The following is a 26,848-nucleotide window of genomic DNA, read 5'->3' as shown; positions in this document are numbered from 1 at the left end:
TTAGACCAGTTAATACTTTGCGCCTACTACCACTGTCTGCTACTCAGCAGAGGAGCCCACCCCAGTACCTAGCTATGCCGCCTGGTTAGTCCTGTTACCAGTTTTGAACTGCATTTAGCCTACTTTATTATTTGTGGCCTACAAAGTCTGTCTGCGCCCCTCATTACAGCTGTCCTCCATTGAACAAAGCTATGCGCCTGTTTACTCCTTTTACCAATTTTGAACTGCTTTGAGCCTACTTTTTTATTTTAGGCCTACTAAGTCTGTCTGCGCCACTCATTACAGCTGTCCTCCATTGAACAAAGCTATGCCGCCTGTGTACTCCAGTTACCAATTTTGAACTGCATTTAGCCTACTTACTTATTTGGGCCTACTAACTGTGTCTGCCTCCCATTACAGTTGTCCTCCAATGAACAAAGCTGAGCCGCTTGTTTACTCCTGTTTCAAATATTAAACTGCATTTGGCCTGCTTGTTTGGTTGGGCCTACTAACGGTGACTGCCGCTGCTTGTTGTTCTCCTCCACTAAACAAGGCTGAGCCTCAATTTTCATCCTGTTTCAGATATTTAACTGCATTTGGCCTAATTGTTTGGTTGGGTCTACTAACGGTGTCTGCCGCTGCTTGTTGTTCTCCTCCACTGAACAAAGCTGAGCCTCAATTTTCATCCTGTTTCAGATATTAAACTGCATTTGGCCTACTTGTTTGGTTGGGCCTACTAACGGTGTCTGCCGCTGCTTGTTGTTCTCCTTTAACTGTACAAAGCTGAGCCTCAATTTTCATCCTGTTTCAGATATAAAACTGCATTTGGCCTGCTAGTTTGGTTGGGCCTACTAACGGTGTCTGCCGCTGCTTGTTGGTCTCCTTTAACTGTACAAAGCTGAGCCTAAATTTTCATCCTGTTTCAGATATAAAACTGCATTTGGCCTGCTTGTTTGGTTGGGCCTACTAACGGTGTCTGCCGCTGCTTGTTGTTCTCCTCCACTGAACAAAGCTGAGCCTCAATTTTCATCCTGTTTCAGATATTAAACTGCATTTGGTCTACTTGTTTGTTTGGGCCTACTAACGGTGTCTGCCGCTCCTTGCTTTTCTCCTCCACTGAACAAAGCTGAGCCTCAATTTTCATCCTGTTTCGGATATTAAACTGCATTTGGCCTACTTGCTTGGTTGGGCCTACTAACGGTGTCTGCCGCTGCTTGTTGTTCTCCTTCAACCTTACAAAACTGAGCCTCAATTTTCATCCTGTTTAGGATATTAAACTGCATTTGGCCTAATTGTTTGGTTGGGTCTACTAACGGTGTCTGCCGCTGCTTGTTGTTCTTCAACTGTAAAAAGCTGAGCCTCAATTTTCATCCTGTTTCGGATATTAAACTGCATTTGGCCTATTTGTTTGGTTGGGCCTACAAACTGTGTCTGCCGCTGCTTGTTGTTCTCCTCCACTGAACAAAGCTGAGCCTCAATTTGCATCCTGTTTCAGATATTAAACTGCATTTGGCTTACTTGTTTTTTTGGGCCTACTAACGGTGTCTGCCGCTACTTGTTGTTCTCCTCCACTGAACAAAGCTGAGCCTCAATTTTCATCCTGTTTCGCACATTAAACTGCATTTGGCTTACTTGTTTTTTTGGGCCTACTAACGGTGTCTGCCGCTACTTGTAGTTCTCCTCCACTGAACAAAGCTGAGCCTCAATTTTCATCCTGTTTCGCATATTAAACTGCATTTGGTCTACTTGTTTTGTTGGGCCTACTAACGGTGTCTGCCACTCCTTGCTTTTCCCCTCCACTGAACAAAGCTGAGCCTAAATTTTCATCCTGTATTGGATATTAAACTGCATTTGGCCTATTTGTTTGGTTGGGCCTACTAACGGTGTCTGCCGCTGCTTGTTGGTCTCCTCCACTGAACAAAGCTGAGCCTCAATTTTCATCCTGTTTAGGATATTAAACTGCATTTGGCCTACTTGTTTGGTTGGGCTTACTAACGGTGTTTACTGCTCTCTGCTTTTCTCCTCCACTGAACAAAGCTGAGCCTCAATTTTCATCCTTTTTCAGATATTAAACTGCATTTGGCCTACTTGTTTGTTGGGCCTAATCACGGTGTCTGCCGCTGCTTGTTGTTCTCCTCTACTGTACAAAGCCGAGCCTCATTTGCATCCTGTTTTGGATATTAAACTGCATTTGGCCTACTTGTTTGGTTGGGCCTGCTAACGGTGTCTGACACTCCATGCTTTTCTCCTCCACTGCACAAAGCTGAGCCTCAATTTTCATCCTGTTTCAGATACTAAAATGCATTTGGCCTACCTGTATGGTTGGGCCTACTAACGGTGTCTGCCGCTGCTTGTTGTTCTCCTCCACGGAACAAAGCTGAGCCTCAATTTTCATCCTGTTTCGGATATTAAACTGCATTTGGCCTACTTGTTTGGTTGGGCCTACTAACGGTGTCTGCCGCTGCTTGTAGTTCTCCTTCAACTGCACAAAGCTGAGCCTTAATTTTCATCCTGTTTCGTATATTAAACTGCATTTGGCCTACTTGTTTTCTTGGGCCTACTCCTTGTCTGCCACTCCATGCTTTTCTCCTCCTCTGAACAAAGCTGAGCCTCAATTTTCATCCTGTTTCGGATATTAAACTGCATTTGGCCTACTTGTTTGGTTGGGCCTACTAACGGTGTCTGCTGCTGCTTGTTCTCATCCACTGAACAAAGCTGAGCTTCAATTTTCATCCTGTTTTAGATATTAAACTGCATTTGGCCTACTTGTTTGGTTGGGCCTACTAACGGTGTCTGTTGCTGCTTATTGTTCTCCTTCAATTGTGCAAAGCTGAGCCACAATTTTCATCCTGTTTCAGATATTAAACTGCATTTGGCCTACTTGTTTAATTGGGTCTACTAACGGTGTCTGCCGCTGCTTGTGGTTCTCCTAAACTAAACAAAGCTGAGCCTCAATTTTCATCCTGTTTCAAATATTAAACTGCATTTGGCCTACTTGTTTTGTTGGGCCTACTAACGGTGTCTGCCGCGCCTTGCTTTTCTCCTCCACTGAACAAAGCTGAGCCTCAATTTTGATCCTGTTTCGGATATTAAACTGCATTTGGCCTACTTGTTTGGTTGGGCCTACTAAAGGTGTCTGCCGCTGCTTGTAGTTCTCTTCCACTGAACAAAGCTGAGCCTCAATTTTCATCCTGTTTCAGATATTAAACTGCATTTGGCCTACTTGTCTATGTGGGCCTACTAACGGTGTCTGCCGCTCCTTGCTTTTCTCCTCCACTTAACAAAGCTGAGCCTCAATTTTCATCCTGTTTCGGATATCAAACTGCATTTGGCCTACTTGTTTGGTTGGGCCTACTAACGGTGTCTGCCGCTGCTTGTTCTCCTCCACTGAACAAGTGAACTGAGCCTCAATTTTCATCCTGTTTTAGATATTAAACTGCATTTGGCCTACTTGATTGGTTGGGCCTACTAACGGTGTCTGCCGCGCCTTGCTTTTCTCCTCCACTGAACAAAGCTGAGCCTCAATTTTGATCCTGTTTCGGATATTAAACTGCATTTGGCCTACTTGTTTGGCTGGGACTACTAACGGTTTCTGCCGCTGCTTGCTTTTCTCCTTCAACTGTACAAAGCTGATCCTCAATTTTCATCCTGTTTCGGATATTAAACTGCATTTGGCCTACTTGTTTGGTTGGGCCTACTAACGGTGTCTGCCGCTCCTTGCTTTTCTCCTCCACTAAACAAAGCTGAGCCTCAATTTTCATCCTGATTCCGATATTAAACTGCATTTGGCCTACTTGTTTGGTTGGGCCTACTAACGGTGTCTGCCGCTGCTGCTTGTTCTCCTCCATTGAACAAAGCTGAGCCTCAATTTTCATCCTGTTTCGGATATTAAACTGCATTTGGCCTACTTGTTTATGTGGGCCTACTAACGGTGACTGCCGCTCCTTGCTTTTCTCCTCCACTTAACAAAGCTGAGCCTCAATTTTCAGCCTGTTTCGGATATTAAACTGCATTTGGCCTACTTGTTTGGTTGGGCCTATTAACGGTGTCTGCCGCTGCTTGTTCTCCTCCACTGAACAAAGCTGAGCCTCTATTTTCATCCTGTTTTAGATATTAAACTGCATTTGGCCTACTTGTTTGGTTGGGCCTACTAACGGTGTCTGCCGCTGCTTGTTGTTCTCCTTCAACTGTACAAAGCTGAGCCACAATTTTCATCCTGTTTCAGATATTAAACTGCATTTGGCCTACTTGTTTGGTTGGGTCTACTAACGGCGTCTGCCGCTGCTTGTTGTTCTCCTCCACTGAACAAAGCTGAGCCTCAATTTTCATCCTGTTTCGGTTATTAAACTGCATTTGGCCTACTTGTTTGGTTGGGCCTACTAACGGTGTCTGCCACTGCTTGTTGTTCTCCTCCATTGAACAAAGCTGAGCCTCAATTTTCATCCTGTTTCGGATATTAAACTGCATTTGGCCTACTTGTTTGTTTGGGCCTACTAACGGTGTCTGCTGCTGCTTGTTCTCCTCCACTGAACAAAGCTGAGCCTCAATTTTCATCCTGTTTTAGATATTAAACTGCATTTGGCCTACTTGTTTGGTTGGGCCTAGTAACGGTGTCTGCCGCTGCTTGTTGTTCTCCTTCAACTGTACAAAGTTGAGCCACAATTTTCATCCTGTTTCGGTTATTAAACTGCATTTGGCCTACTTGTTTGGTTGGGCCTACTAACGGTGTCTGCCGCTGCTTGTTCTCCTCCACTGAACAAAGCTGAGCCTCAATTTTCATCCTGTTTCGCATATTAAACTGCATTTGGTCTACTTGTTTTGTTGGGCCTACTAACGGTGTCTGCCACTCCTTGCTTTTCCCCTCCACTGAACAAAGCTGAGCCTAAATTTTCATCCTGTTTTGGATATTAAACTGCATTTGGCCTATTTGTTTGGTTGGGTCTACTAACGGTGTCTGCCGCTGCTTGTTGTTCTCCTCCACTGAACAAAGCTGAGCCTCAATTTTCATCCTGTTTCGGTTATTAAACTGCATTTGGCCTACTTGTTTGGTTGGGCCTACTAACGGTGTCTGCCACTGCTTGTTGTTCTCCTCCATTGAACAAAGCTGAGCCTCAATTTTCATCCTGTTTCGCATATTAAACTGCGTTTGGTCTACTTGTTTTTTTGGGCCTACTAACGGTGTCTGCCACTCCTTGCTTTTCTCCTCCACTGAACAAAGCTGAGCCTAAATTTTCATCCTGTTTTGGATATTAAACTGTATTTGGCCTATTTGTTTGGTTGGGCCTACTAACGGTGTCTGCCGCTGCTTGTTGGTCTCCTCCACTGAACAAAGCTGAGCCTCAATTTTCATCCTGTTTAGGATATTAAACTGCATTTGGCCTACTTGTTTGTTGGGCCTAATCACGGTGTCTGCCGCTGTTTGTTGTTCTCCTCTACTGTACAAAGCTGAGCCTCATTTGCATCCTGTTTTGGATATTAAACTGCATTTGGCCTACTTGTTTGGTTGGGCCTGCTAACGGTGTCTGACACTCCATGCTTTTCTCCTCCACTGCACAAAGCTGAGCCTCAATTTTCATCCTGTTTCAGATACTAAAATGCATTTGGCCTACCTGTATGGTTGGGCCTACTAACGGTGTCTGCCGCTGCTTGTTGTTCTCCTCCACGGAACAAAGCTGAGCCTCAATTTTCATCCTGTTTCGGATATTAAACTGCATTTGGCCTACTTGTTTGGTTGGGCCTACTAACGGTGTCTGCCGCTGCTTGTAGTTCTCTTTCAACTGCACAAAGCTGAGCCTTAATTTTCATCCTGTTTCGTATATTAAACTGCATTTGGCCTACTTGTTTTCTTGGGCCTACTCCTTGTCTGCCACTCCTTGCTTTTCTCCTCCTCTGAACAAAGCTGAGCCTCAATTTTCATCCTGTTTCAGATATTAACCTACATTTGGCCTACTTGTTTGTTGGGCCTAATCACGGTGTCTGCCGCTGCTTGTTGTTCTCCTCTACTGTACAAAGCTGAGCCTCAATTTTCATCCTGTTTCAGATATTAAACTGCATTTGGCCTACTTGTTTGTTGGTCCTACTAATGGTGTCTGCGGCTGCTTGTTGTTCTCTACTGTATATAGCTGAGCCTCAATTTTCATCCTGTTTCGGATATTAAACTGCATTTGGCCTACTTGTTTATGTGGGCCTACTAACGGTGTCTGCCGCTCCTTGCTTTTCTCCTCCACTTAACAAAGCTGAGCCTCAATTTTCATCCTGTTTCGGATATTAAACTGCATTTGGCCTACTTGTTTGGTTGGGCCTACTAACGGTGTCTGCCGCTGCTTGTTCTCCTCCACTGAACAAAGCTGAGCCTCAATTTTCATCCTGTTTTAGATATTAAACTGCATTTGGCCTAGTTGTTTGGTTGGGCCTACTAACGGTGTCTGCCGCTCCTTGTTGTTCTCCTTCAACTGTACAAAGCCGAGCCACAATTTTCATCCTGTTTCAGATATTAAACTGCATTTGGCCTACTTGTTTGGTTGGGTCTACTAACGGTGTCTGCCGCTGCTTGTTGTTCTCCTCCACTGAAAAAAGCTGAGCCTCAATTTTCATCCTGTTTCGGATATTAAACTGCATTTGGCCTACTTGTTTTGTTGGGCCTACTAACGGTGTCTGCCGCGCCTTGCTTTTCTCCTCCACTGAACAAAGATGAGCCTCAATTTTGATCCTGTTTCGGATATTAAACTGCATTTGGCCTACTTGTTTATGTGGGCCTACTAACGGTGTCTGCCGCTCCTTGCTTTTCACCTCCACTTAACAAAGCTGAGCCTCAATTTTCATCCTGTTACGGATATTAAACTGCATTTGGCCTACTTGTTTGGTTGGACCTACTAACGGTGTCTGCCGCTGCTTGTTCTCCTCTACTGAACAAAGCTAAGCCTCAATTTTCATCCTGTTTTAGATATTAAACTGCATTTGGCCTACTTGCTTGGTTGGGCCTACTAATGGTGTCTGCCACTGCTTGTTGTTATCCTTCAACTGTACAAAGCTGAGCCACAATTTTCATCCTGTTTCAGATATTAAACTGCATTTGGCCTACTTGTTTGGTTGGGCCTACTAACGGTGTCTGCCGCTGCTTGTTCTCCTCCACTGAACAAAGCTGAGCCTCAATTTTCATCCTGTTTCAGATATTAAACTGCATTTGGCCTACTTGTTTTGTTGGGCCTACTAACGGTGACTGCCGCTCCTTGCTTTTCTCCTCCACTTAAAGCTGAGCCTCAATTTTCATCCTGTTTCGGATATTAAACTGCATTTGGCCTACTTGTTTGGTTGGGCCTATTCACGGTGTCTGCCGCTGCTTGTTCTCCTCCACTGAACAAAGCTGAGCCTAAATTTCCATCCTGTCTTAGATATTAAACTGCATTTGGCCTACTTGTTTGGTTGGGCCTACTAACGGTGTCTGCCGCTGCTTGTTGTTCTCCTTCAACTGTACAAAGCTGAGCCACAATTTTCATCCTGTTTCAGATATTAAACTGCATTTGGCCTACTTGTTTGGTTGGGCCTACTAACGGTGTCTGCCACTGCTTGTTGTTCTCCTCCATTGAACAAAGCTTAGCCTCAATTTTCATCCTGTTTCGGATATTAAACTGCATTTGGCGTACTTGTTTGGTTGGGCCTACTAACGGTGTCTGCCGCTCCTTGCTTTTCTACTCCACTGAACAAAGCTGAGCCTCAATTTTCATCCTGCTTCGGATATTAAACTGCATTTGGCCTACTTGTTTGGTTGGGCCTACTAACGGTGTCTGCCACTGCTTGTTGTTCTCCTCCATTGAACAAAGCTGAGCCTCAATTTTCATCCTGTTTCAGATATTAAACTGCATTTGGCCTACTTTTTTATGTTGGCCTACTAACGTTGAGTGCCGCTCCTTGCTTTTCTCCTCCACTTAACAAAGCTGAGCCTCAATTTTCATCCTGTTTCGGATATTAAACTGCATTTGGCCTACTTGTTTGGTTGGGCCTACTAACGGTGTCTGCTACTGCTTGTTGTTCTCCTTCAACTGTACAAAGCTGAGCCACAATTTTCATCCTGATTCAGATATTAAACTGCATTTGGCCTACTTGTTTGGTTGGGTCTACTAACGGTGTCTGCCGCTGCTTGTTGTTCTCCTCCACTGAACAAAGCTGAGCCTCAATTTTCATCCTGTTTTAGATATTAAACTGCATTTGGCCTACTTGTTTGGTTGGGCCTACTAACGGTGTCTGCTACTGCTTGTTGTTCTCCTTCAACTGTACAAAGCTGAGCCACAATTTTCATCCTGTTTCAGATATTAAACTGCATTTGGCCTACTTGTTTGGTTGGGTCTACTAACGGTGTCTGCCGCTGCTTGTTGTTCTCCTCCACTGAACAAAGCTGAGCCTCAATTTTCATCCTGTTTCGGTTATTTAACTGCATTTGGCCTACTTGTTTGGTTGGGCCTACTATTGGTGTCTGCCACTGCTTGTTGTTCTCCTCCACTGAACAATGCTGAGCCTCAATTTTCATCCTTCTTCGAATATTAAACTGCATTTGGCCTACTTGTTTGGTTGGGCCTACTAACGGTGTCTGCTACTGCTTGTTGTTCTCCTTCAACTGTACAAAGCTGAGCCACAATTCTCATCCTGTTTCAGATATTAAACTGCATTTGGCCTACTTGTTTGGTTGGGTCTACTAACGGTGTCTGCCGCTGCTTGTTGTTCTCCCCCACTGAACAAAGCTGAGCCTCAATTTTCATCCTGTTTCGGTTATTAAACTGTATTTGGCCTACTTGTTTGGTTGGGCCTACTAACGGTGTCTGCCACTGCTTGTTGTTCTCCTACATTGAACAAAGCTGAGCATTAATTTTCATCCTGTTTCGGATATTAAACTGCATTTGGCCTACTTGTTTGGTTGGGCCTACTAACGGTGTCTGCCGCTGCTTGTTCTCCTCCACTGAACAAAGCTGAGCTTCAATTTTCATCCTGTTTTAGATATTAAACTGCATTTGGCCTACTTGTTTGGTTGGGCCTACTAACGGTGTCTGCCGCTGCTTGTTGTTCTCCTTCAACTGTACGAAGCTGAGCCACAATTTTCATCCTGTTTCAGATATTAAACTGCATTTGGCCTACTTGTTTTGTTGGGCCTACTATTGGTGTCTGACGCGCCTTGCTTTTCTCCTCCACTGAACAAAGCTGAGCCTCAATTTTGATCCTGTTTCGGATATTAAACTGCATTTGGCCTTCCTGTTTGGTTGGGCCTACTAACGGTTTCTGCCGCTGCTTGTTTTTCTCCTTCAACTGTACAAAGCTGAGCCTCAATTTTCATCCTGTTTCGGATATTAAACTGCATTTGGCCTACTTGTTTGGTTGGGCCTACTAACGGTGTCTGCCGCTGCTTGTTCTCCTCCACTGAACAAAGCTGAGCCTCAATTTTCATCCTGTTTCGGATATTAAACTGCATTTGGCCTACTTGTTTGGTTGGGCCTACTAACGGTGTTTGCCGCTCCTTTCTTTTCTCCTCCACTGCACAAAGCTGAGCCGCCTGTTTACTTCTGTTACCAATTTTGAACTGCATTTGGCTCACTTTATTACTTGGGCCTACTAACTGTGTGCCACTTATTATAGTTGTCCTCCACTGAACAAAGCAATGCCGCCTGTTTAGTCCTGTTACCACTTTTGAACTGCATTTAGCCTACTTTATTATTTGGGCCTATATCTGTTTTCCTCCTCATCCTGCCCATTGGCCAGCCACTGCTACATGAGTCTGCTGGTAGATTGACCCAGACCACTACATTCCCTTTGCACTCTACACAGCCAGAATCTGACCCTGCTGAATGTCAGGTTCGCCTACCCGCATACTATACCACCTTACACGGGGACAAAGAGGAAGGTGCAGATGAAAGTGCAGGTTCCTTCATCAGGTGGGGGGCATACTCATTGGCACTGGCACAGGGCTCCTCATAGTACGCAAAAGTGTCTCTAGCAGTGGGAGGCGCCGCCCACCATCAAACACACCGCCGTACTATGAGGGGTCCTGTGCCAGTGCCAAATAGTGGGCCCCTCCTGCTTGCTCAGGATCGCAGCACTTGCAAAGTTGAAATACTTACCTCTCCCTGCTCCACCGCCGTGACTTATTCCGTGTTTCCCAGGCCCATGAAAATCTTGGGCCATTCCTACCCCCCCACAACTTTAGCGAAATGAGCCCCTGTTTTCAATGCCTAATTATTATAAAGTAAATTAAGATTGACAAGCTTCAGTAATACGAATTGATGTTTTTGGCATTAAATGGACACTGTAAGTGTTTTCCTGTCCTCCACTCACTGCCGACTTTGATTCCCCATTGACTTGCATTGGGTTTCGTGTTTCAGTCGGCGCCCGACTTTTCGAAATAATCGGCCGATTTCACCCGACCCGACTTTTGACAAAGTCTGGTTTCGCGAAACCCGACTCGATCCTAAAAAAGAAAGTCGCTGAACTCTAGTGGCAACACACATGTGCACTTTGGTATACTTGTTCTAATCATATGTGCATCTTTATATGTAATCCAAGAATATTGTTTCTCCTTGCAGAGATTGACATGCTAAGCATGCCGAGATGAGGAGACTTAGGGTACGTGCACACGTATTCTGGAGGACTGCGGACTTTTCCGCAGCGGATTTGGAAAAACCGCAGTTCAAAACCGCTGTGGTTTTTACTGCGGATTTATAACGGTTTCTATTGTGGTTTCTGCTGCGGGTTTACACCTGCAGTTTTCTATTGGAGCAGATGTAAATCCACAGCAGAATCCGCACAAAGAATTGACATGCTGCGGAATGTAAACCGCTGCATTTCCGCACGTTTTTTTCTGCAGCATGTGCACTGCGGTTTTCATTTCCTATAGGTTTACATTATGCTGTAAACTCATGGGAAACCGATGCGGATCCGCAGCAAAATCCGCAGCGTTTGCACATAGCCTTAAAGCCGCAATGCTCCTCTGGGAAACATGCTCATTATGCAAATTGTCTCTTCAGAGAGGAAGAAAAATAAAAAGTCAATGTCGACCCTTTAACAAGCCTTTTCACTTGACTTAGGATAATAGCCAAACCAGAATCTCAATTTGCAGCCCCTGTGTTTCGAGGTACTGCCCCTCATCAGTGCAAAGTGGAGATCTGGTTTGGCTGTGTGAGAGGCATCCGACCGATATCCAAGAAGCATTGCCCCTCAGCAGTGCAAAGTGGAGATCTGGTTTGGCTGTGTGAGAGGCGTCCAACCAATATCCAAGAAGTATTGTTTCTCCTTGCGGAGAGTGACATGCTAAGCATACCAAAATGAGGAGACTTAAAGCTGCAATGCTCCTCTGGCAAAGATGCTAATTATTCAAATTGTCTCTTAGCATATTTCCCAGAGGAGCATTGCAGCTTTAAGTCTCCTCATCTCGGCATGCTTAGCATGGGGAACTTTTATACCTGTTAAAATGGAGTGTCATGTTCACCCACCGCTCCATTCATTCCCTATGTGTCTGCTGATTGTTGCGCTTTGCATTTTCTGGCAGCACCATAGAAGACGAATGGAGTTTTGATCAGACATCCAACCCGCCATTCCATTTTGAAATTCTGTGATAAAAAGTTCCCCGTTCTTCCAATCAGTGCCAGTCCCAATGGTCAGTTTCCCCACGGATCAATGTGTTATCAACTATGCCATGGATATGTGAGACATTGTTTGCGCGAAAGAACCCCTTTAATATTCATCAGTTAGCATTTTATTTTAAACTGATTTTGAGCTATATGCTATATTCTGCCTTATTTACATTCAAAATAAAACTAAATGATTACAAAACATGCATATATTTGAAACTGATTTACCAATGTAATCTGGGTTGGAAGTATTTGTTTTGGGAGGGTTAACTGGAAGAATATCATTATTGGAAGGAGGTGGTTCATAGCCATCACTGTTATTACTATCTTCATCTTCAGCAGCTGGGGATTCATAATCTGCTTCAAGATCTTGCTCATCAGGATTCTCATAGTCATCATCATCATCATCCTATATTATGAAGTATACATAGAATACATATGATAGTATACATAGATTAAAATGATAGTGAAATAATCCAAGATAAAGATATAACTGGATAATGTAATCAACATGAGATGTAACTAAGGATGTGATGATACTTGCGTTAAGACATTCCATTTGTTGATTTTTGAGGAACAAACAGAATTAATGTCCAAAATGAATCATTAATATATCTGAGGAAAATGGGAGCAGAGAGGCACCATTGATTGTTACGGGGTTCCTACTGAGTTACATTATGTTAGTTTATACAATGGAAAGGAAAGTTCTGCATGATGAGCTTTCTCTTCTACTCTGAAAACACACAGACTCCATTTCCATCAGTTTTTTAATAGATCTGTTTTGGACATTAAGCAAGTATCAGAAGCCCACTGGCGCTTGACAGTGTAGCCTGATCTTAGCTGCCTAGTTTGGTGAACAACTACCACTTGTTGTCTAAATGCTTAACGGGAATCTCTCACCCCCAAAATCGAGGGTGAGGTAAGCCCACTGGCATCAGGGCTTACCTACAGCATTTTGTAATGCTGTAGATAAGCCCCCGATGTCTCCTAAAAGATGAGAAAAAGTGGTTAGATTATACAGTATCAACCCAGGGGCATTCCCGCTGCTGGTCCGGGTCTTATGTATTTTGTAAGTTATACCCCAATATATCAGCAAAAAAAAATGCACATATTTGTAAAAAAAAAAAAAAAGTTATGGCTGGAGAGATAGCAGATCAAGAGAGATCTCCTGATACTTCTGTGCTCCATCCCTTCATCTACCCTAGACAGCTGGGCTACATCATTTATCAAGGTAATGTCATTAAATTACCTAAAAGTTCATCCACTGCATCTTTCTTCCTGGATAACTACATGCAGAAGGTCAAATAAAAGAGGAGATGATAGCGAGTAACTTACTGCTTGTACTGAGGTCCGTACTAGCAGAGGAGATGATAGCGAGTAACTTACTGCTTGTACTGAGGTCCGTACTAACAGAGGAGATGATAGCGAGTAACTTACTGCTTGTACTGAGGTCCGTACTAACAGAGGAGATGATAGCGAGTAACTTACTGCTTGTACTGAGGTCCGTACTAACAGAGGAGATGATAGCGAGTAACTTACTGCTTGTACTGAGGTCTGTACTAACAGAGGAGATCATAGCGAGTAACTTACTGCTTGTACTGAGGTCTGTACTAACAGAGGAGATGATAGCGAGTAACTTACTGCTTGTACTGAGGTCTGTACTAACAGAGGAGATCACAGCGAGTAACTTACTGCTTGTACTGAGGTCTGTACTAACAGAGGAGATGATAGCGAGTAACTTACTGCTTGTACTGAGGTCTGTACTAACAGAGGAGATGATAGCGAGTAACTTACTGCTTGTACTGAGGTCCGTACTAACAGAGGAGATCATAGCGAGTAACTTACTGCTTGTACTGAGGTCCGTACTAACAGAGGAGATGATAGCGAGTAACTTACTGCTTGTACTGAGGTCTGTACTAACAGAGGAGATCATAGCGAGTAACTTACTGCTTGTACTGAGCTCTGTACTAACAGAGGAGATCATAGCGAGTAACTTACTGCTTGTACTGAGCTCCGTACTAACAGAGGAGATGATAGCGAGTAACTTACTGCTTGTACTGAGGTCCGTACTAACAGAGGAGATGATAGCGAGTAACTTACTGCTTGTACTGAGGTCCGTACTAACAGAGGAGATGATAGCGAGTAACTTACTGCTTGTACTGAGGTCTGTACTAACAGAGGAGATCATAGCGAGTAACTTACTGCTTGTACTGAGGTCTGTACTAACAGAGGAGATCACAGCGAGTAACTTACTGCTTGTACTGAGGTCTGTACTAACAGAGGAGATGATAGCGAGTAACTTACTGCTTGTACTGAGGTCTGTACTAACAGAGGAGATCATAGCGAGTAACTTACTGCTTGTACTGAGGTCTGTACTAACAGAGGAGATCATAGCGAGTAACTTACTGCTTGTACTGAGGTCCGTACTAACAGAGGAGATGATAGCGAGTAACTTACTGCTTGTACTGAGGTCCGTACTAACAGAGGAGATGATAGCGAGTAACTTACTGCTTGTACTGAGGTCTGTACTAACAGAGGAGATGATAGCGAGTAACTTACTGCTTGTACTGAGGTCCGTACTAACAGAGGAGATGATAGCGAGTAACTAACTGCTTGTACTGAGGTCCGTACTAACAGAGGAGATCATAGCGAGTAACTTACTGCTTGTACTGAGGTCCGTACTAACAGAGGAGATGATAGCGAGTAACTTACTGCTTGTACTGAGGTCTGTACTAACAGAGGAGATAATAGCGAGTAACTTACTGCTTGTACTGAGGTCTGTACTAACAGAGGAGATCATAGCGAGTAACTTACTGCTTGTACTGAGGTCCGTACTAACAGAGGAGATGATAGCGAGTAACTTACTGCTTGTACTGAGCTCCGTACTAACAGAAGAGATGATAGCGAGTAACTAACTGCTTGTACTGAGGTCTGTACTAACAGAGGAGATCATAGCGAGTAACTTACTGCTTGTACTGAGGTCTGTACTAACAGAGGAGATGATAGCGAGTAACTTACTGCTTGTACTGAGGTCTGTACTAACAGAGGAGATGATAGCGAGTAACTTACTGCTTGTACTGAGGTCTGTACTAACAGAGAAGATCATAGCGAGTAACTTACTGCTTGTACTGATGTCCGTACTAACAGAGGAGATGATAGCGAGTAACTTACTGCTTGTACTGAGGTCTGTACTAACAGAGGAGATCATAGGGAGTAACTTACTGCTTGTACTGAGGTCCGTACTAACAGAGGAGATCATAGCGAGTAACTTACTGCTTGTACTGAGGTCCGTACTAACAGAGGAGATGATAGCGAGTAACTTACTGCTTGTACTGAGGTCTGTACTAACAGAGGAGATCATAGCGAGTAACTTACTGCTTGTACTGAGGTCTGTACTAACAGAGGAGATCATAGCGAGTAACTTACTGCTTGTACTGAGGTCCGTACTAACAGAGGAGATGATAGCGAGTAACTTACTGCTTGTACTGAGCTCCGTACTAACAGAAGAGATGATAGCGAGTAACTAACTGCTTGTACTGAGGTCTGTACTAACAGAGGAGATCATAGCGAGTAACTTACTGCTTGTACTGAGGTCCGTACTAACAGAGGAGATGATAGCGAGTAACTTACTGCTTGTACTGAGGTCCGTACTAACAGAGGAGATGATAGCGAGTAACTTACTGCTTGTACTGAGGTCTGTACTAACAGAGGAGATCATAGCGAGTAACTTACTGCTTGTACTGAGGTCTGTACTAACAGAGGAGATCATAGCGAGTAACTTACTGCTTGTACTGAGGTCCGTACTAACAGAGGAGATGATAGCGAGTAACTTACTGCTTGTACTGAGGTCTGTACTAACAGAGGAGATCATAGCGAGTAACTTACTGCTTGTACTGAGGTCTGTACTAACAGAGGAGATCATAGCGAGTAACTTACTGCTTGTACTGAGGTCCGTACTAACAGAGGAGATCATAGCGAGTAACTTACTGCTTGTACTGAGGTCTGTACTAACAAAGGAGATGATAGCGAGTAACTTACTGCTTGTACTGAGGTCTGTACTAACAGAGGAGATGATAGCGAGTAACTTACTGCTTGTACTGAGGTCTGTACTAACAGAGGAGATGATAGCGAGTAACTTACTGCTTGTACTGAGCTCCGTACTAACAGAAGAGATGATAGCGAGTAACTAACTGCTTGTACTGAGGTCTGTACTAACAGAGGAGATCATAGCGAGTAACTTACTGCTTGTACTGAGGTCTGTACTAACAGAGGAGATGATAGCGAGTAACTTACTGCTTGTACTGAGGTCTGTACTAACAGAGGAGATGATAGCGAGTAACTTACTGCTTGTACTGAGGTCTGTACTAACAGAGAAGATCATAGCGAGTAACTTACTGCTTGTACTGATGTCCGTACTAACAGAGGAGATGATAGCGAGTAACTTACTGCTTGTACTGAGGTCTGTACTAACAGAGGAGATCATAGGGAGTAACTTACTGCTTGTACTGAGGTCCGTACTAACAGAGGAGATCATAGCGAGTAACTTACTGCTTGTACTGAGGTCCGTACTAACAGAGGAGATCATAGCGAGTAACTTACTGCTTGTACTGATGTCAGTACTAACAGAGGAGATGATAGCGAGTAACTTACTGCTTGTACTGAGCTCTGTACTAACAGAGGAGATGATAGCGAGTAACTTACTGCTTGTACTGAGGTCTGTACTAACAGAGGAGATGATAGCGAGTAACTTACTGCTTGTACTGAGGTCCGTACTAACAGAGGAGATCATAGCGAGTAACTTACTGCTTGTACTGATGTCCGTACTAACAGAGGAGATGATAGCGAGTAACTTACTGCTTGTACTGAGCTCTGTACTAACAAAGGAGATGATAGTGAGTAACTTACTGCTTGTACTGAGCTCTGTACAAACAGAGGAGATGATAGCGAGTAACTTACTGCTTGTACTGAGCTCTGTACAAACAGAGGAGATGATAGCGAGTAACTTACTGCTTGTACTGTGGTCTGTACTAACAGAGGAGATCATAGCGAGTAACTTACTGCTTGTACTGGGGTCCGTACTCACATACCTCAGACACATACACACGTGGTCAAAATTGTTGGTACCCCACATTTAATGGCAGAAAAACCCACAATGGTCACAGAAAAAACTTGAATCGGACAAAAGTAATAATAAATTAAAAATCTATGAAAATGAACAAATGAAAGTCAGACATTGCTTTTCAACAATGCTTCCACAGAATTTTTAAAAATATAAAACCCATGAATCAGGCTTGGACAAAAATTATGGTACCCCTGAAAATAATGTGACAAAAGGGACATGTTAAATCAAGGTGTGTCCACGATTTAGCATCTCAGGTGTCTACAATTTTGGAATCAGTGAGTGGGCCTGTACATAGGGCTACAGATACTCACTGTGCTGTTTGGTGACATGGTGTTTATCACACTCAACATGGACCAGATGAAGCGCAGGAAAGAGTTGTCTCATACATTAAAAACACAGCTGCAATGAATTGCTCAGGAATATGGAAGGCGCTTATCACTTCTTGCATATAGGTCCAGTCAACCCAGTCAAAATCACATATCATTCAGAAATTTAAGATCCATAGGACTGTAACAACCTCCCTGGATGTGGTCGCAGGAGGAAAATTGATGACAAATCAAAGAGATGTATAATATGAATGGTAACAAAATAGCCCAGAAAAACTTCTAATTAGATTAATCATTAATCAATTAGATTCTAATCAGATTAGAGGTGAACTTCAAGCTCATGGAAAATAAGTGTCAGATCGCACCATCCATCGTTGTTTGAGCAGAAATGGACTTCATGGGAGATGACCAAGGAGGACACCATTGTTGAAAAAAAATCATAAAAAAGTCAGACTGGAATTTGCCAAACGACATGTCGACAAGCCACAAAGCTTCTTGGAGAATGTCCTATGGACAGATTAGACAAAAATGTAACTTTTTGGAAAGGCACATCAGTTCTATGTTCACAGACAGAAAAATGAAGCATATCAAGAAAAGAACACTGTCCCTACTGTGAAACACAGAGGAGGCTCTGTTTTGGGAGAGCAACTTCTCCCAACCGTCCAAGAGCAGTTTGGCGCCCAACAATGCCTTTTCCAGCATGATGGAGCACCTTGCCATAAACAAAGGTGATAACTAAATGGCTCATGGAACAAAACATAGAGATTTTGGGTCCATGGCCTAGAAACTCCCCAGATCTTAATCCCATTGAGAACTTGTGGTCAATCATCAAGAGACGGGTGGACAAACAAAAACCAACAAATTCTGGCAAAATGCAGGCATTGATTATGCAAGAATGGACTGCTATCAGTCAGGATTTGGTCCAGAAGTTGACTGAGAGCATGCCAGGGAGAATGGCAGAGGTCTTGAAGAAGAAGAATGGTCAACACTGCAAATATTGACTTGCTGCATTAACTCATTCTAGCTGTCAATATAACCTATTGGTACTCATAATATGATTGCAATTATATTTCTGTATGTGATATAAACATCAGACAAACACTAATAAAAACCAGAGGGCAGCAGATCATGTGAAAATATAATTTTGGTGTCATTCTCAAAAATTTTGGCCATGATTGTAGTCTTCTATTCTGTGACCTGTAAATTCACCTCCATTATCACTTCTGATGACAATTGGCTTCCTTTTAAATTTGTTACTTGATCTTGTTACATAGTCTACAAGTTTATCAAAAACTTCACTTTTGTTTTTAATTGAGTATGTGACTGTGTATCTTGAGTAATCGTCTATAAAAGTCAACATGTATCTATTGCCTCCTGATGTAGTCACTTTCATGGGTCCACATACGTCAGTATGCACCAAATCAAGTGGTCTTTCGCTTTTCATCTCACTTTCTTTTGGAATAGATATCCTTGTGGCTTTGGATTTTATACAACATTCACATCTTATGGTAATTGAGCAATCTGATATCTTTAAATCTTTTGTCAATTCTTTTCTCTGTAGTTCCCTTAAGGTACCTTCACATTTAGCGACGCTGCAGCGATCCAGACAACGATCCCGATCGCTGCAGCGTCGGTGTTTGGTCGCTGGAGAGCTGTCACACAGACAGCTCTCCAGCGACCAACGATGCAGGTCCGCGCTTAGTAACCCGATGTTTACCCTGGTTACCAGCGTAAACGTAAAAAAAACAAACACTACATACTTACCTTCTGCTGTCTGTCCTCCGGCGCTCTGCTTCTCTGCACTGACTGTGAGCGCTAGCCAGAAAGCACAGCAGTGACGTCACCGCTGTGCTCTGCTTTCCGGCTGGCCGGCGCTCACAGTGCAGAGAAGCACAGTGCCGGAGGACAGACAGCGGAAGGTAAGTATGTAGTGTTTGTTTTTATTTTACGTTTACGCTGGTAACCAGGGTAAACATCGGGTTACTAAGCGCGGCCCTGCGCTTAGTAACCCGATGTTTACCCTGGTTACCAGTGAAGACATCGCTGAATCGGCGTCACACACGCCGATTCAGCGATGTCTGTGGGAGATCCAGCGATGAAATAAAGTGCTGGCCTTCTAGCTCCGACCAACGATGGCACAGCAGGATCCAGATCGCTGCTGCGTGTCAAACTTAATGATATCGCTAGCCAGGACGCTGCAATGTCACTGATCGCTAGCGATATCGTTGAGTGTGAAGGTACCTTATACTGTCAGGGTGTCTATGTCCTAGACGTCTATGCCACATGTGAATACAGTTTTTGTGATCATGTGTACATACCTTCATCTGTTCCTTTGGTGTGTCAAAATGATATAATTGTTCATCTGCCTTGATTTTGGCTATCACCTTGTTTCCTGCAATAATTGCACACTCATTGTCTTTGAATTTCACTGTAAGTCCTTTTGCTGTTAAACGTTTCACAGATAATAATCCGCCTTCCAATTTTGGAACATACAACACATCCTGTACAAGTATCTTTGAATCTTGCCCGAACTTGTTTGAACAATTTAGCATGCCTTGTCTGATACCTTCTGCGGTTATTTTGCTTCCATCTGCAAGATAAATGGCTTCTTTCTTATCTAAATCAAGATCAGTAAAGACATTTTTGTCACTTGTCATATGACTCGTTGCTCCTGGATCAATAATACAAACAAGTGATGATTTCTTGTCTGTTACTTTAAATGTGCCATTCCAATTATTCTCACATGAATCGGAAACTGTGTTTTTTACTTTCTGTATATGCTTTTTATGTTGTAATTTTTGTTGTTCTGCTTTCCATATGGTACAGTCTTTCTTTAAATGACCTTTTTTCTTACATCTGAAGCATTCTCTTGTCTCTTTATTATAGGGTTTTTTGAATTCTGTAGCTTTAAGAGCGTTTTCACTGTCCTTTTCAGTAGAAGAATCATTTCTTTGTTCTTTTCTTCTCTGATATTCATCTTTTAGTCTTGTTTTCACAAAATCTAATGTAATGTCAGTTTCTAGTCTCGTCTCAAGGGCATTTATCAAGGCTGTATACGAATCTGGTAAACTGCACAGCAATATAGCTGCTACATGACTTTCTTTAACATCTTCACCAATAGATCTTAGCTGTGATATCACTTCCATCATTGAGAATATGTGCTTCTGCATATCGTCATTTGCACTCAATCTCATACTGTACAGCTTTCTTAATAAAAATAACTTGTAATTCAAGCTAGGTCTTTCATACAGTTTTCTTAATGCTTCCCACATTCCCTTAGCTGTTTCTTCATTTCTTATATGTATTAAGGTACCGTCACACTAAGCGACGCTGCAGCGATATAGACAACGATGTCGATCGCTGCAGCGTCGCTGTTTGGTCACTGGAGAGCTGTCACACAGACAGCTCTCCAGCGACCAACGATCCCGAAGTCCCCGGGTAACCAGGGTAAACATCGGGTTACTAAGCGCAGGGCTGCGCTTAGTAACCCGATGTTTACCCTGGTTACCGTTGTAAATGTAAAAAAAATAACACTACATACTTACATTCCCAGTGTCTGGTCATGTCCCTCGCCTTCAGCTTCCCGCACTGACTGAGCGCCGGCCGTAAAGCACAGAGGTGACGTCACCGCTGTGCTGTGCTTTACGTACGGCCGGCGCTCAACCGGTCAGTGCGGGAAGCTGAAGGCGAGGGACAGAAAAATTGCCATTTTTAACATTGCTGGCTATGGAAGCGCTAACGGACACGTTGCACGGCGTTAATTTAAAGCCGTGCAACGCTGTCCGTTAGCGCTCACACTAAAACGAAATGAGAATATAGCCTTACAAAGCTGAGCTTCAATTTTCAGGCTTTTGGCCTACATCACATATTACACTGAATTTGGGCTACTGGTTTGGTTGGGCGTATTAACGTTGTCTGCCGCTGTTCAGTGTTCTCCTCCACTTTACAAAGCTGAGCTTCAATCTTCAGGCTTTCGGCCTACATCACATATTACACTGCATTTGGGCTACTGGTTTGGTTGGGCGTACTAACGTTGTCTGCCGCTGCTTGGTGTTCTCCTCCACTTTACAAGGCTGAGCTTCAATATTCAGGCTTTCGGGCTATATCAGATATTACACTGCATTTGGGCTACTGGTTTGGTTGGGCGTACTAATGGTGTCTGCCGCTGATTGTTGTTCTCCTCCACTGAACAAAGCCGTGCTGCCTGTTTACTCCTGTTACCAATTTTGAACTTCATTTGGCCCACTTTATTACTTGGGCCTACTAACTGTGTCTGCCACTCATTACAGTTTTTCGCCACTGAACAAAGCTATGCCGCCTGTTTAGTCCTGTTACCAATTTTTAACTGCATTTAGCCTACTTTATTCTTTGGGACTATATCTGTGTTTCTTCCTCATCCTGCCCATTGGCCAGCCACTGCTACATGAGTCTGCTGGTACATTGACCCAGACCACTACATTCCCCTTGCACTCTACACAGCCAGAATCTGACCCTGCTGAAAGTCAGGTTCCCCTTCCCGCATACTATACCACCTTACACGGGGACAAAGAGGAAGGTGCAGATGAAAGTGCAGGTTCCTTCATCAGGTGGGGGGGGCATACTCGTTGGCGACATCACTGGCACAGGGCCCCTCATAGTACGCAAAAGTGTCTCTGCCAGTGGGAGGTGCCCCGCCGTCAAACACACCGCCGTATTTTGAGGGGCCCTGTGCCAGTGCCAATGCGAACGAGTGAGCCCCCCCCTTGCTTTCTTGGGATCATAGCACTTGCAAAGTTGAAATACTTACCTCTCCCTGCTCCACCGCCATGACGTAGTCCGCGTTTCCTGGCCCACTAAAATCTTGAGCCAGCCCTACCACCCACAACTTTAGCCAAATGACCCCCTGTTTTCAATGCCTAACTATTATTATAAAGTAAATTAAGATTAACAAGCTTAAGAAATAAGAATTGATGTTTTTGGCATAAAAATGGGCACTGTAGGTGTTTTCCTGTCCTCCACTCACTGCCGACTTTGATTCCCCATTGACTTGCATTGGGATTCGTGTTTCAGTCGATCCACGACTTTTCGCAATAATCGGCCGATTTCACCCGACCCGACTTTTGACAAAGTCGGGTTTTGCGAAACCCGACTCGATCCTAAAAAAGTAAAAGTCGCTCAACTCCAGTTGGCACCCTTAGTCAAAATTACGGTTATTGTGAACAGCTAAGCAAGTTGAAGATTAAATGATCTCTACGTGGCCTAAAGTTAAAGATGACAAATTTCCTTTGTATTTTTAGGCAAAAAAATTTTTTTGGCATTGTTTTAATTAACAATGACAAAAAGAAAAATGGTTTGATGCTAAAATTTGGGCACCCTTGGATCTTTGTGAGCTCAGATAAACTTTGACCAAGGTTACAGACCTTAATTAGCCTGTTATGTTTATGCCTTGTTCACTACCATTGTTAGGAAAGGCCTGGTGATGCAAATTTCCCAGCTTTATAAAAACCCAGCCTCCTCTAACCATGTGCCATGAAATAGCAGCCATGGGTTCTTTTAGGCAGCTGCCTAGCACTCTGAAACTGAAAATGGTGGTGGCTGCAGAGCAGGAGAAGGCAAGAAGAAGATAGTGTTTTCAGGTTGCCCTTTCCTCAGATTGAAATGTAATTAAGGAATGGCAGTTAACAGGACCAGAGGAGGTCAAAATAACGTCTGGAAGACTCAGCAAAATTTCAATGATAGCTACTCGTAGGATTGCTACAGAGGCAAATCAGAACCCTAGCATGACTGCTAAAGACCTACAGAAGATTTAGTAAAATCTAGAATCTTGGTCTATTGTTCTTTTGTTCACAGTCACAAGCACAAATATGGCCCTCATGGAAGAGTCATCAGTAGTGTTGAGCGATACCTTCCGATATCGAGAAATATCAGATCGGATTGGATCGGCCAATATCCAAAAAATATCGGATATCGCCGATACCGATACTGGAAACCAATGCAAGTCAATGGGACACAAATATTGGAATTAAAATAAACCCTTTCTTTCCTTACACATCCAGTTCCGGAGGGGGAAGAGTGTGGGCGGTGCGTGGGCGGAGACTGCGTGTCTGTGTGGGACAGTGGGGGGTCTGTGCGGGCCTGCCAGGGGTCTGTACCGGCCTCTCGGGGGTCTGTGCGGGCTGCCGGGGGTCTGTGCAGCCCTACCGGGGGTCAGTATGGGCCTCTTGGGGTCTGTACGGCCTGCCGGGTGTCTGTTCGGGCCTCTCGGGGGTCTGTGCGGGCCTCTTTGTGTTTGTGTGCAGGCATCGTCCGATGGGACTACAAGTCCCATCAGGCTATGCCTGCTACAATGGCAGTGATTGACACATTAGCCAAACATAAACACAAACATACATACTACATACTACATACATACAACATACATACAACATACTACATACATACTACATACATACATACAGCATACTACATACATACATACAACAAACACACAACATACCACATACATACAACATACTATATACTACATACATACATACAACATACATATATAAAACATACTACATACATACAACATACATACATCCAACATACATACAACATACTACATACATAGTACATACATACAACATACATACAACATACTTCATACATACTACATACATACAACATACATACAACATACTATATACTACATACATACATACACCATACTACATACATACTACATATATACATACAACATACTTACAACATACTTCATACATACTACATACATACAACATACATACAACATACCACATACATACAACATACAACATACATACATACAACATACATACAGCATACATACTACATACAACATAATATATACTACATATATACTACATACATACAACATACTACATACATACTGCATACATGCATACAACATACTGCATACATACTACATACATACAACATATTACATACATACTACATACATACATATAACATACATACATACATACAACATACATACATACAACATACATACTACATGCATACTACATACATACTATATACATACAACATACTTACAACTTACTTCATACATACTACATACATACAACAAACCACATACATACAACATACATACATACTACATACATACTACATGCAACATACTATATACTACATAGACACTACACACATACTACATACATACTACATACATGCATACAACATACTGCATATATACTACATACATACAACATATTACATACATACTACATACATGCATACAACATACTACATACATACAACATACATACAACATACTACATACATACAACATACATACTACATGCATACAACACACATACTACATATATACAACATACTACATACATACTACATGCATTCAACATACTTACATACTACATACATACTACATACATACTACATAAACACAACATACATTCATACTACATACATACAACATACATACTACATACAATACATTCATGCATTACATACAAAACATACATATAGACATACAGTACATATAACATAGAGTACATACTCACTCACCATTACTTGTCACTTTGTTCCCCGAAGCCAGTGTCATCTGTAAAAAATATGAAAATAACAAACAAACAATATACACCCTGATCTGCAGAAATCCACGAGTGTCCCACGACGATCTCCCGTGGAGAACCGCAACATCAGCTGATGCGACCGCTCTCTAGGGGCTCCAGGAATACAATGACGGGGGGAAGGTATCCTTCCGCACTGTATTCCTCCGCCGCTGTAAAAAAAATAGTCCCTAGTGTCACTTTTGGCATTGCTGTGTGAGAAATTTCCCATGCAGCAATTGCCATAAAGTGAGACTCTGAACTATAGTAAACTCTCAGTGATGCACTGCAGGAGCCATTGTCTCCTGTCAGTGTGTCACTGAAAGTCCTATAGAGCAGTTACATCACCCGATGTCAGTGTTCTATAGGGGAGATCGTCGTGGGACACTCCTTATTAATTGGACTACGGCGGACAGGTAGTATAAGGTTTAGTATTTTAAGTTTTTTGCAGGCGCTGAAGTATGGTAAGTATGGTTAAATGAAGAATATTAAAATATTTTTTTCTGGCTGTGTCTTTATTTTTTTAACTTTTTCACTACACTAGGATTAATAATGGAGGCCTCTCCATTCTTAAACCGGCTTAATGTCACCTTACAATAGCAAGGTGATATTAACCCCTTATTACCCCATATCCCACCGCAACACGGAAGTTGGAAGAGAGGGACTAAGTGCCGGAATTGGCGCATCTTACAGATGCGCCATTTCTGGGGCAGCTGCGGACTGGTATTTGTAGTCGTCTTTATTTAGGGGTCCCCCTATTTTAATAGCCAGTAAAGGCTTTGCAGACAGCTGCGGGCTGATATTCATAGCCTGGGAGGGGCCATGGTTATTAACCCCTTCCCAGGCTACAAATTTTGGCCCCCGGCTGTCGGCTTTCCCCCACTGGCGCAGAAAATTGCACGACAGCCCACACCATTTTTTCACATTTTTTTTAAAATTAAACACTCATTAAGGCCTCTTTCACACTTGTGTCGGTACGGGTCCGTCGCTATGCGTCGGGCCGACGTACCGACACACGTTGAGAAATTTGTGCACGATGTGGGCAGCGGATGCAGTTTTTCAACGCATCCGCTGCCCATTCTGAAGTTCGGGGAGGAGGGGTCGGAGTTTCGGCTGCGCATGTACGGTAGAAAATGGTATGTATATAGTATGTTGTATGTATGTTGTATGTACAGTGGGGCAAAAAAGTATTTAGTCAGTCAGCAATAGTGCAAGTTCCACCACTTAAAAAGATGAGAGGCGTCTGTAATTTACATCATAGGTAGACCTCAACTATGGGAGACAAACTGAGAAAAAAAAATCCAGAAAATCACATTGTTTGTTTTTTTAACATTTTATTTGCATATTATGGTGGAAAATAAGTATTTGGTCAGAAACAAACAATCAAGATTTCTGGCTCTCACAGACCTGTAACTTCTTCTTTAAGAGTCTCCTCTTTCCTCCACTCATTACCTGTAGTAATGGCACCTGTTTAAACTTGTTATCAGTATAAAAAGACACCTGTGCACACCCTCAAACAGTCTGACTCCAAACTCCACTATGGTGAAGACCAAAGAGCTGTCAAAGGACACCAGAAAGAAAATTGTAGCCCTGCACCAGGCTGGGAAGACTGAATCTGCAATAGCCAACCAGCTTGGAGTGAAGAAATCAACAGTGGGAGCAATAATTAGAAAATGGAAGACATACAAGACCACTGATAATCTCCCTCGATCTGGGGCTCCACGCAAAATCCCACCCCGTGGGGTCAGAATGATCAAAAGAACGGTGAGCAAAAATCCCAGAACCATGCGGGGGGACCTAGTGAATGAACTGCAGAGAGCTGGGACCAATGTAACAAGGCCTACCATAAGTAACACACTACGCCACCATGGACTCAGATCCTGCAGTGCCAGACGTGTCCCACTGCTTAAGCCAGTACATGTCCGGGCCCGTCTGAAGTTTGCTAGAGAGCATTTGGATGATCCAGAGGAGTTTTGGGAGAATGTCCTATGGTCTGATGAAACCAAACTGGAACTGTTTGGTAGAAACACAACTTGTCGTGTTTGGAGGAAAAAGAATACTGAGTTGCATCCATCAAACACCATACCTACTGTAAAGCATTGTGGTGGAAACATCATGCTTTGGGGCTGTTTCTCTGCAAAGGGGCCAGGACGACTGATCCGGGTACATGAAAGAATGAATGGGGCCATGTATCGTGAGATTTTGAGTGCAAACCTCCTT

General features: G+C 43.2%; 1 protein-coding gene across 1 annotated transcript in view; it reads right to left on the bottom strand.

Annotated features, from left to right (window-relative positions):
- LOC138674460 (lymphocyte cytosolic protein 2-like) overlaps nt 1-26,848 on the bottom strand; it is a 652,779-nt gene that overhangs the window by 198,082 nt on the left and 427,849 nt on the right. The window contains exon 7 of the mRNA XM_069762300.1: nt 11,817-11,997. Coding sequence (XP_069618401.1) covers nt 11,817-11,997 — 181 coding nt within the window. The remainder of the gene's footprint in view (nt 1-11,816; nt 11,998-26,848) is intronic.

Source organism: Ranitomeya imitator, chromosome 4 (genome assembly GCF_032444005.1).
Source record: "Ranitomeya imitator isolate aRanImi1 chromosome 4, aRanImi1.pri, whole genome shotgun sequence".
Lineage (NCBI taxonomy): Eukaryota > Metazoa > Chordata > Amphibia > Anura > Dendrobatidae > Ranitomeya > Ranitomeya imitator.
Note: the sequence above shows the minus strand (reverse complement) of the source record. Positions and strands in the feature narration are given on the sequence as shown.